Raw genomic sequence first — 12,117 nt, forward strand, 5'->3', positions numbered from 1 at the left:
AAAGATCAGGAGGGTGGTTTGGATATTGCAGTTCCGTCTGACCATCATGGACCATGGTAGGTACATACAGAGAGTTGATTGGTCAACCCTGTTCTCTACCACACACCTCAGGCTGCACGCTTGCCCTTTGTGATCACATTTTTCTCTTTTAGGATGCTCTCAGTGTTTATTTAGCACTTAATTCCACCTGCACCTGCTAGTGGGGCCAGAGAAAAGGCAGATGCTAGGACTCCTCCACTGCACATGCGCTGGGAACAGACTTCACCGGGTCCCACCTCCGAGGGTATCCTGTTGAAGCAGGGAGGCCAGTATACACTGTTAGCCATATTGCACAATTTCTCTTTATTTTGTCTCCCTTTCCTCTCCTTTTCCCCTTTTCTTTATCTTTCATGCTACTTCTACTCTGCCTACTTCTGCACTCCTTGTAGCTGCCTGCTAACACCACTAATGAACCAATCTAAACTCAGATGGCCTACAAGTCAAGCAGGTAATGTCAATAAGGTGGGCCTGGTGGGAAGGGAGCAGTCTCACCTCACCTTCAATGAATGCAGCCCCAGATGTGACTTGCCAGGGCGGCCATGCATAAATTATTTTATATTTTTAATATTATGTTACTATGTTATTTCAAGAAGCCCCAAATCTAGATATTTTTCTTTTTTCTTTTTTTTAAATCTTTAATTCTTACATGCATTCCCAAACATGAACCCCCCTCCCACCTCCCTCCCCATAACATCTCTCTGGGTCATCACCGTGCACCAGCCCCAAGCATGCTGTATCCTGCGTCGGACATAGACTGGCGATTCGATTCTTACATGATAGTATACATGTTACAATGCCATTCTCCAAAATCATCCTATCCTCTCCCTCTCCCTCTGAGTCCAAAAGTCTGTTATACACATCTGTGTCTTTTTTGCTGTCTTGCATACAGGGTCGTCATTGCCATCTTTCTAAATTCCATATATATGTGTTAGTATACTGTATTGGTGTTTTTCTTTCTGGCTTACTTCACTCTGTATAATCGGCTCCAGTTTCATCCATCTCATCAGAACTGATTCAAATGTATTATTTTTAACAGCTGAGTAATACTCCATAGTGTATATGTACCACAGCTTTCTTATCCATTCATCTGCTGATGGACATCTAGGTTGTTTCCATGTCCTGGCTATTATAAACAGTGCTGCGATGAACATTGGGGTACATGTGTCTTTTTCAATTCTGGTTTCCTCGGTGTGTATGCCCAGCAGTGGGATTGCTGGGTCATAAGGTAGTTCTATTTGCAATTTTTTTAAGGAATCTCCACACTGTTCTCCAAAGTGGCTGTACTAGTTTGCATTCCCACCAACAGTGTAGGAGGGTTCCCTTCTCTCCACATCCTCTCCAGCATTTATTGCTTGCAGATTTTTGGATCGCAGATTCTGACTGGTGTGAAGTGGTACCTCATTGTGGTTTTGATTTGCATTTCTCTAATAATGAGTGATGTTGAGCATCTTTTCATGTGTTTGTTAGCCATCCATATGTCTTCTTTGGAGAAATGTCTATTTAGTTCTTTGGCCCATTTTTTGATTGGGTCGTTTATTTTTCTGGAATTGAGCTGCATAAGTTGCTTGTATATTTTTGAGATTAGTTGTTTGTCAGTTGCTTCATTTGCTATTATTGTCTCCCATTCCAAAGGCTGTCTTTTCACCTTGCTTATATTTTCCTTTGTTGTGCAGAAGCTTTTAATTTTAATTAGATCCCATTTGTTTATTTTTGCTTTTATTTCCAGTATTCTGGGAGGTGGATCATAGAGGATCCTGCTGTGATTTATGTCGGAGAGTGTTTTGCCTATATTCTCCTCTAGGAGTTTTATAGTTTCTGGTCTTACATTTAGATCTTTAATCCATTTTGAGTTTATTTTTGTGTGCGGTGTTAGAAAGTTATCTAGTTTCATTCTTTTACAAGTGGTTGACCAGTTTTCCCAGCACCACTTTTTAAAGAGATTGTCTTTACTCCATTGTATATTCTTGCCTCCTTTGTCAAAGATAAGGTGTCCATATGTGTGTGGATTTATCTCTGGGCTTTCTATTTTGTTCCATTGATCTATATTTCTGTCTTTGTGCCAGTACCATACTGTCTTGATGACTGTGGCTTTGTAGTAGAGCCTGAAGTCAGGCAAGTTGATTCCTCCAGTTCCATTCTTCTTTCTCAAGATTGCTTTGGCTATTCGAGGTTTTTTGTATTTCCATACAAATCTTGAAATTATGTGTTCTAGTTCTGTGAAAAATATGGCTGGTAGCTTAATAGGGATTGTGTTGAATTTGTAAATTGCTTTGGGTAGTATACTCATTTTCACTATATTGATTCTTCCAATCCATGAACATGGTATATTTTTCCATCTATTAGTGTCCTCTTTGATTTCTTTCACCAGTGTTTTATAGTTTTCTATGTATAGGTCTTTAGTTTCTTTAGGTAGATATATTCCTAAGTATTTTATTCTTTTCGTTGCAATGGTGAATGGAATTGTTTCCTTAATTTCTTTTTCTACTTTCTCATTATTAGTGTATAGGAATGCAAGGGATTTCTGTGTGTTGATTTTATATCCTGCAACTTTACTATATTCATTGATTAGCTCTAGTAATTTTCTGGTGGAGTCTTTAGGGTTTTCTATGTAGAGGATCATGTCATCTGCAAACAGTGAAAGTTTTACTTCTTCTTTTCCAATTTGGATTCCTTTTATTTCTTTTTCTGCTCTGATTGCTGTGGCCAAAACTTCCAAAACTATGTTGAATAGTAGTGGTGAAAGTGGGCACCCTTGTCTTATTCCTGACTTTAGGGGAAATGCTTTCAATTTTTCACCATTGAGGATAATGTTTGCTGTGGGTTTGTCATATATAGCTTTTATTATGTTGAGGTATGTTCCTTCTATTCCTGCTTTCTAGAGAGTTTTTATCATAAATGGATGTTGAATTTTGTCAAAGGCCTTCTCTGCATCTATTGAGATAATCATATGGTTTTTATTTTTCAATTTGTTAATGTGGTGAATTACATTGATTGATTTGTGGATATTGAAGAATCCTTGCATCCCTGGGATAAAGCCCACTTGGTCATGGTGTATGATCTTTTTAATGTGTTGTTGGATTCTGATTGCTAGAATTTTGTTGAGGATTTTTGCATCTATGTTCATCAGTGATATTGGCCTGTAGTTTTCTTTCTTTGTAGTATCTTTGTCAGGTTTTGGTATTAGGGTGATGGTGGCCTCATAGAATGAGTTTGGAAGTTTACCTTCCTCTGCAATTTTCTGGAAGAGTTTGAGGAGGATAGGTGTTAGCTCTTCTCGAAATTTTTGTTAGAATTCAGCTGTGAAGCCATCTGGACCTGGGCTTTTGTTTGCTGGAAGATTTCTGATTACAGTTTCAATTTCCGTGCTTGTGATGGGTCTGCTAAGATTTTCTATTTCTTCCTGTTTCAGTTTTGGAAAATTGTACTTTTCTAAGAATTTTTCCATTTCTTCCACGTTGTTCATTTTATTGGCATACAACTGCTGATAGTAGTCTCTTATGATCCTTTGTATTTCTGTGTTGTCTGTTGTGATCTCTCCATTTTCATTTCTAATTTTATTGATTTGATTTTTCTCTCTTTGCTTCTTGATGAGTCTGGCTAATGGTTTGTCAATTTTATTTATCCTTTCAAAGAACCAGCTTTTGGCTTTGTTGATTTTTGCTATGGTCTCTTTTGTTTCTTTTGCATTTATTTCTGCCCTAATTTTTAAGATTTCTTTCCTTCTACTAACTCTGGGGTTCTCCAATTCTTCCTTTTCTAGTTGCTTTAGGTGTAGAGTTAGGTTATTTATTTGACTTTTTTCTTGTTTCTTGAGGTATGCCTGTATTGCTATGAACTTTCCTCTTAGCACTGCTTTCATAGTGTCCCACAGGTTTTGGGTTGGTGTGTTTTCATTTTCATTAGTTTCTATGCATATTTTGATTTCTTTTTTGATTTCTTCTGTGATTTGTTGGTTATTCAGAAGTGTGTTGTTCAACCTCCATATGTTGGAATTTTTAATAGTTTTTCTCCTGTAATTGAGATCTAATCTTAATGCATTATGGTCAGAAAAGATGCTTGGAATGATTTCGATTTTTTTGAATTTATCAAGTTTAGATTTATGGCCCAGGATGTGATCTATCCTGGAGAATGTTCCATGAGCACTTGAGAAAAAGGTGAAATTCATTGTTTTGGGGTGAAATGTCCTATATATCTTCTTCTTGGATTGATCCTTTGATCATTATGTAGTGGCCTTCTTTGTCTCTTTTCACAGCCTTTGTTTTAAAGTCTATTTTATCGGAAATGAGTATTGCCACTCCTGCTTTCTTTTGGTCTCTATTTGCATGGTATATCTTTTTCCAGCCCTTCACTTTCAGTCTGTATGTGTCCCTTGTTTTGAGGTGGGTCTCTTGTAAGCAGCATACAGAGGGGTCTTGTTTTTGTATCCATTCAGCCAGTCTTTGTCTTTTGGTTGGGGCATTCAACCCATTTACGTTTAAGGTAATTATTGATAAGTATGATCCTGTTACCATTTACTTTATTGTTTTGGGTTCGGGTTTATACACCCTTTTTGTGTTTCCTGTCTAGAGAATATCCTTTAGAATTTGTTGGAGAGCTGGTTTCGTGGTGCTGAATTCTCTCAGCTTTTGCTTGTCTGTAAAGCTTTTGATTTCTCCTTCGTATTTGAATGAGATCCTTGCTGGGTACAGTAATCTGGGCTGTAGGTTATTTTCTTTCATCACTTTAAGTATGTCTTGCCATTCCCTCCTGGCCTGAAGAGTTTCTATTGAAAGATCAGCTGTTATCCTTATGGGAATCCCCTTGTGTGTTATTTGTTGTTTTTCCCTTGCTGCTTTTAATATTTGTTCTTTGTGTTTGATCTTTGTTAATTTGATTAATACGTGTCTTGGGGTGTTTCGCCTTGGGTTTATCCTATTTGGAACTCTCCGTGTTTCTTGGACTTGGGTGATTATTTCCTTCCCCATTTTAGGGAAGTTTTCAACTATTATCTCCTCAAGGATTTTCTCATGGTCTTTCTTTTTGTCTTCTTCTTCTGGGACTCCTATAATTCAAATGTTGGAGCATTTCATATCGTCCTGGAGGTTTCTGAGATTGTCCTCATTTCTTTTAATTCGTTTTTCTTGTTTCCGCTCTGATTCATTTATTTCTACCATTCTATCTTCTATTTCACTAATCCTATCTTCTGCCTCTGTTATTCTGCTATTTGTTGCTTCCAAAGTGTTTCTGATCTCATTTATTGCGTTATTCATTTATATATTGACTCTTTTTTATTTCTTCTAGGTCCTTGTTAAACCTTTCTTGCATCTTCTCAATCCTTGTCTCTAGGCTATTTATCTGTGATTCCATTTTGATTTCAAGATTTTGGATCATTTTCACAATCAATATTCAGAATTCTTTCTCAGGTAGATTTCCTACCTCTTCCTCTTTTGTTTGGTTTGGTGGGCAACCCTCCTGTTCTTTTACCTGCTGAGTATTCCTCTGTCTCTTCATCTTGATTATATTGCTGCGTTTGGGGTGGCCTTTTTATATTCTCATAATTTGTGGAGTTCTCTTTATTATGGAGCTTCCTCACTGTGGGTGGGGTTGTATCAGTGGCTTGTCTAGGTTTCCTGGTTAGGGAGGCTTGTGTTGGAGTTCTGGTGGGTGGAGCTGGGTTTCTTCTCTCTGTTTTTGAAGACAATGGTCTGCTTTTCTGGTTGCCTGATGTCCTCTGCCAGCCTACAGAAGTTGTTTTGTGGAGTTTGCTCAGTGTTGAAATGTTCTTTTGAGGAATTTGTGAGGGAGAAAGTGGTCTTCCCGTCCTATTCCTCCGCCATCTTCTCTCCATGCCTAATTCACACTTTAAAAATACTGTGCAGCCCAAAGGAACTTTGACTCCTACATGTGCTGTTTGCAAGCTCTGGCTTAAACTCATTGGTGACCCTCCCAATGAAGGGGCCAGTGGCCTGAGATGGAGTCTTTACCCTATCAGACCCAAAGCACCTCCTATTTTATAACACATATGTTGTGACAACACGTTTGCTAACCTGAAGTAACCAGTATAGATAATATAATGTATCTTCATACATAATTGTTTATAATTCAATGTAATACTTTAAGTTTGATCCAAAGGGAAAAGAAAAATAATTTAAAGTGAAGTAATATGTAGTTTGATGAACATGCTCAGACGCAGCTATACTACAAGATTTCTAGAATGCCCTCCAAGGAACGGTACCAACCCTGGTTAGATTCTTTCTTGTGGAATGAGCAGGGTCTGTCCCAGAGCAATTTTTCTCCTGGCCCCCCACCCCTTGTAGCAAGAACTGCTACTTGGAAGTCACCTTCAATTTGTTCCTAAACTTGATTTGAGGACATTTTACTCATGGCTGAGAGAGGAGAGAACTGATCTGAGACTATTCCATCCCTTCAAGATTTCCTCCTCCAAGTATTTCTCCTGATTTCCTGGTTCCCACTCTTTAATAGATACCTGCTTCTTTTCAAGGTACAGGTGAATGTACCTCAAAATGGCAGAAGTATAGAAGTTTATCCCCTTTCCCCAATTTAAATTAAAGGTATAAACAGAGATAAGATTTTGCTAACATCACTAATTGCATAGAGTATCCAATTTGTTCTTGGAGGATTAAACTCACTCTCAAAATAAATTCATTATGTGTATGTCTCTTCTGCTTATTATGTCCTTACATTACTTTAGTAAGTTGAAAAGGCTGTTTCAGTGCCTTTTTAAATCCCCAACTATTAATTCTCTACGGTGAAGTTTTTAATATAAATTATACGTTTGAATAACAAAGTATTACTGGTAATTTTCTGCTGCTTTCGCAATTTATAAATTCTTCTCACCTTCATAAAAATCATAGGTACACATCGTATGTCCAATGAGGGTTGGGAAGGTGGAAATTTCTTTGCTACAGTTGAATAGTTCCTCAGCCAGTTCTTTGTCAAGTTCAGTACTTCTGGTGACAATGTTGTCCAAGATTACCTGTTCAAACCGGGGCTTAAAGAAGGAGTCTACAGCTTCATCTGTTATTACAACAGATCCCGGCGCAATCCCTGCAGTGTGGGAATAAATAGGTGGTTAGAGAAGAATGTCACTTAGAGTTGACTTGTAACACGTAGTATATAATCTCTTCTTCCAGCATTAATTAATGCTAGTTGCTAATGATTCTCTGGATTTTCAAGTTTTAAATTATTTTCTTTTCCAAATGCAATTAATAATAACATTCCAAACAGGCATTTACATTTGCTGTCTTTCCAGATTCACATTTACAATGTGATGGGGTTTAGATTTCAAGACAAACATGACTCTTGGGCATGCAAATTAGTATTGTCCTTCGGGCTCAAATTTGAATAAATTAGGTCAGGAATAAACTAAGCGAGACTGCCAGCAAGTAGTCTTCATAAAGTGATGCGACTACTTGATATTTAATCTTCTCTGCAACTCTTTGATTACTATAATTTCTTTGCATCACTGTCCTCTCTTCTGTTTGATCTTCATCACATCCGTTCCCTCCTCCCCTCTCCCACCCCATGTAAATTAGGCCTCTTGTCTGACCTTCCATTGCTACAAAGTCTGGTTTGCTCCTGGAACTCAGGAACTCAAGTCTCTGGGACTTGAGAAACCATTTTCTGCCAACTGTTATTCCCCTGGCCTGATTCGCTCTCTCATCCTCCCCCATGCACTTTCATCAGACTAACTCCAACCCATTCTTCAAGTGTCAGCTTAAATCACTTCCTTCAAAAGATCTGAATCCACAGCGGGGTGTGGGGAGGTCTAAAAGGTCACACAGATAGATTGTATTCAATTTCCCCAGGAAGGTTTTCCCTGGTGGCTCAGATGGTAAAGAATCCACCTACAGTGCAGGACACCTGGGTTCGATCCTTGGGTTGGGAAGAATCCCTGGAGAAGGAAATGGCAAACCCACTCCAGTATTCTTGCCTGGGAAATCCCATGGGCAGAGGAGGCTAGCAGGCTATAGTCCACGAGGTCACAGACAGTTGGCCATGACTGAGCGACCAGCACTTTCTTCACTAGATTCTCTCTGTCCTAAGATTCCTTACACTTTTCGTAATTCCTCATTTGTTTGTCTGTTGTCCTGATAAAACATAGGCTCTATAAGGGCAAGAGCAGTATTTGTCCTCTGTTTTCTCCTTGGTAGTATTATGCCTATCACATTATAGGTTTGTTGTTATTCAGTCACTAAGAGTCCAACTCGTAGTAACCCCATGGACTGCAGCACAACAGGTTCCTCTGTCCTTCGCTAAGACCCATAATTTTCTCAAATTCATGTCCATTGAGTTGATGATGTGATCTAACCATCTCATCCTCTGCCACCCCTTTTCTCCTTTTGGCTTCAATCTTTCCGAGCATCAGGGACTTTTCCAATGAGTCAACTCTTCAAACAGGTGGCCGAAGTACTGGAGCTTCAGTTTCAGCAGCAGTCCTTCCAATGAATATTCAGAATTGATTTCCTTTAGGATTGACTGGTTTATCTCCTTGCAGTTCAAGGGTCTCTCAAGAGTCTTCTCCAGCACCACAATTTTTTTTTAAGTCCAGGTCTTTATTTTTACATCCATCAGGCCATGAATTCATAGAGAATGGGCTCCAGTAGTTCGGGTTCCTTTCCATTGGTCCTCACGAAGTGTACTTCTCTGGGTAGAGCAGGCTGGCACTTCAGCTGAACCCAAGTCCCTTTCTCTTTGGCTTTCCTTCTTTTTCTGATCATTTTCCTTCACACATTTCAGAAAGCTATCTCAGCTCTTCGGTTGCTTAATATGCTCTATATGCACATTAATTCTCTTGGGACAATGCTGCCAACATCATGCTGGGTAATACTGTAGACTCTCCCAGTTTTTCCATGGTAACATTTGTGGGGCATTCCTTTTTTCAACAGTACCCATTCCCTTGATATCCATGATATCATCCTTCTTGTAGATTTGTATGTATGTGGCCAAAGGAACAACTCTGTGTTTTCTGAAAGGCCTAGGGAACATGTAGTAGGTGCCCCTCCTCTTTCCCTTTGTGTTGGTCATTTCTGTGAATTACTGGAAGGTGGCAGTTCCAGCCGAAAGGGCAGCACCACAGTTTGAAAGCTTCAGTTTTGGTGCTCAGCCTTCTTTATGATCCAACTCCCACATCCATATATGACTACTGGAAAAACCATAGCTTTGACTAGATGGACCTCTGTTGGCAAAGTAATGTCTCTGCTTTTGAATATGCTATCTAAGTTGGTCATAACTTTCCTTCCAAGGAGTAAGCATCTTTTTATTTCATGGCTGCAGTCGCTATCTGCAGTGATTTTGGAGCCCAATAAAATAAAATCTGACACTGTTTTCAGTTTTCCCCCTTCTATTTGCCATGAAGTGATGGGCTTGGATGCCATGATCTTAATTTTTTGAATGTTGAGTTTCAAGCCAGCTTTTCCACTCTCTTTTTCACCCTCATCAAGAGGCTCTTTAGTTCCTCTTCATTTTCTACCTTTAGAGTGGTATCATCTGCATATCTGAGGTTATTGATATTTCTCCTGGCAATCTTGATTATAGCTTGTGATCCATCCAACCCGCTGTTTTGCATGATATACTCTGCATAACAGTTAAAGAAGCAAGGTAACAATATACAGCATTGTCATACTGCTTTCATAATTTGGAACCAGTCTTTTGTTTTATGTCCAGTTCTAACTGTTGTTTCTTGACCCCCATACAGGTTTCTCAAGGGACAGGTAAAGTAGTCTGGTACTCCTTTCTCTTTAAGAGTTTTCCACAGTTTGTTGTGATCCAAACAGTCAAAGGCTTTAGTGGAGTCAATAAAGCAGAGATAGATGTTTTTCTGGAACTATCTCACTTTCTCCATGATCCAATGAATGTTGTCAAGTTGATCTCTGGTTCCTCTGCCTCTTCAAAACCCAGCTGGTAAACCTGGAAGTTCTCAGTTCCCCTACTACCGAAACCTAGCTTGAAGGATTCAGAGTATAACCTTACTAGCATGTGAAATGAGCTCAATCGTATGGTGATTTGGACATTCTTTAGTATTGCTCTTCTATCAAATTGGAAGGAAAACTGACATTTTCCAGTCCTGTGGCCACTAAGTTTTCCAAATTTGCTGACATGCTGAGTGCAGCACTTTAACAGCATCATCATTTAGGATTTTAAATAGCTCAATAGGAAATCCATCACCTCCACTAGCTTTGTTCATAGTGATGCTTCCTAAGGCCCATTTGACTTCACGTTCCTAGATGTTCGGCTCTAGGTGAATAACCACACCATCATGATTATCTAGGTCAGTAAGGCCTTTTTTGTATAGTTCTTATGTATATTCTTGCCACTTCTTCTTAATCTCTTCTGCTTCTGTTAGGTCCTTACCATTTCTGTCTTTTATCATAGTGGTTCAGTTGGTAAAGAATCTGCCTGCAATGCAGGAGACCCAGGTTCGATCCCTGGGTCAGGAAGATCCTCTGGAGAAGGGAATGACAACCCACTCCAGTATTTTTTACCTGGAGAATTCCATGGACAGAGGAGCCTAGCAGACTGTAGTCCATGGGGTCACTAAGAGTCAGACATGACTGAGTGACTTTCACTTTCACTTTTTATCCTTGCATGAAATATTCCTTTGATATCTCCAATTTTCTTGATGAGATCCTAGTCAATCTCCCTACTTTTTTCAATTTAAGCCTGAATTTTGCAATAAGAAACTAGTGATCTGAGCCACAGTCAGCTCCAGGTCATGTTTTTGCTAACAGTATAGAGCTTCTCCATCTTTGGCTGCAAAGAACATAATTAATCTGATTTCAGTATTGACCATCTCGTGATGTCCATGTGTAGAGCTGTCTCTTGGGTTATTGGAAAAGGGTCTTTGCTGTGACTAGTATCTTCTTGTGAAAAAACTCTGTTAGCATTTACCCTGCTTCATTTTATACTCCAAGACCAAACTTGCCTGTTATTCTGGGTATCTCTTGACTTCCTACCTTTTCACTCAATTCCCCTATGATGAAAAAGGCATCTTTTTTTGGTGTTAGTTCTACAGGGTCTTGTAGGTCTTCATAGTATCAATCAACTCCAGCTTCTTTGGCATCAGTGATTGGAGCATAGACTTGGATTACTGTGATATTGAATGGTTTGCCTAGAAATGAATCAAAATCATTCTGTTGTTTTTGAAGCTGCACACAGGTACTGCCTTTTGGACTCTTATTGACTATGAGGGCTACTCTCTTCTAAGGGATTCTTGCACCCAGTAGTAGATATAATGGTCACCTGAATTAAATTCACCCTTTCTGTTCCACTATAGTTCACTGTTTCCTAAGATGTTGATGTTCAATCATGCCATCTCCTGCTTGAACACCTCCAGTTTACCTGGATTTATAGACCTAACATTCCAAGTTCCTATGTAACATTATTATTCACAGCATGGAACTTCACTTTCGCCACCAGATATGTCCACAACTGGGTGTCATTTCCGCTTTGGCCCAGCCACCTAATTCTTTCTGGAACTATTAGTAGTTGCCCTCTGCTCTTCCCCAGTAGCATATTGAACACCTTCTGAACTGGAGGGCTCATCTTCTGGTGTCATATCTTTTTGCTTTTCCATACTGTTCATGGCGTTCTCATGGCAAGAATACTGGAGCGGTTGCCATTTCTTCCTCTAGTGCACCACGTTTTGTTAGAACTCTTCACTATGACCTGTCCATCTTGAGTGGCCCTGCATGGAATGGCTTATAGCTTCATTGAGTTATGCAAGCCCCTTTGCCACAACAAAGCTGTGATCCATGACACATTATAAGTACTCAGTAAAAACTCATTGAATGAGTGAAATGTTTCCATAGAGATGCCATAGACAGAGATCTGCAAACTACAACTCATGGGCCAGATCCAGTCCATCTTTGTAAATAGAGTTTTATTGAAACACAGCCACATTCACTCATTTGCATATTTTTAATGATTGTTTCCACACTAATGGCAGAGTTCAGATGTTGCAACAGAAACCATATGGCTTGCAAATCCTAAAATATTTATTATGTGACTTAGTATAGAAAAAAATTACAAACTCTTACCATAGTGCCTAGCCATATCCTTCTGGGTTCTTAATAAATT

The 12,117-nt window shown here is 39.1% G+C and overlaps 1 protein-coding gene across 2 annotated transcripts in view; it reads right to left on the bottom strand.

The window, feature by feature from the left end:
- The window catches only part of UPP2 (uridine phosphorylase 2), a 46,210-nt gene that overhangs the window by 17,403 nt on the left and 16,690 nt on the right, over positions 1–12,117 (bottom strand). For both annotated transcript variants that reach the window (XM_068968685.1, XM_068968683.1), the window contains exon 5: positions 6,877–7,086. In XM_068968685.1, the coding sequence (XP_068824786.1) occupies positions 6,877–7,086 (210 nt within the window). The remainder of the gene's footprint in view (positions 1–6,876; positions 7,087–12,117) is intronic.

This window comes from Capricornis sumatraensis, chromosome 3 (genome assembly GCF_032405125.1).
Source record: "Capricornis sumatraensis isolate serow.1 chromosome 3, serow.2, whole genome shotgun sequence".
Taxonomy (NCBI): domain Eukaryota; kingdom Metazoa; phylum Chordata; class Mammalia; order Artiodactyla; family Bovidae; genus Capricornis; species Capricornis sumatraensis.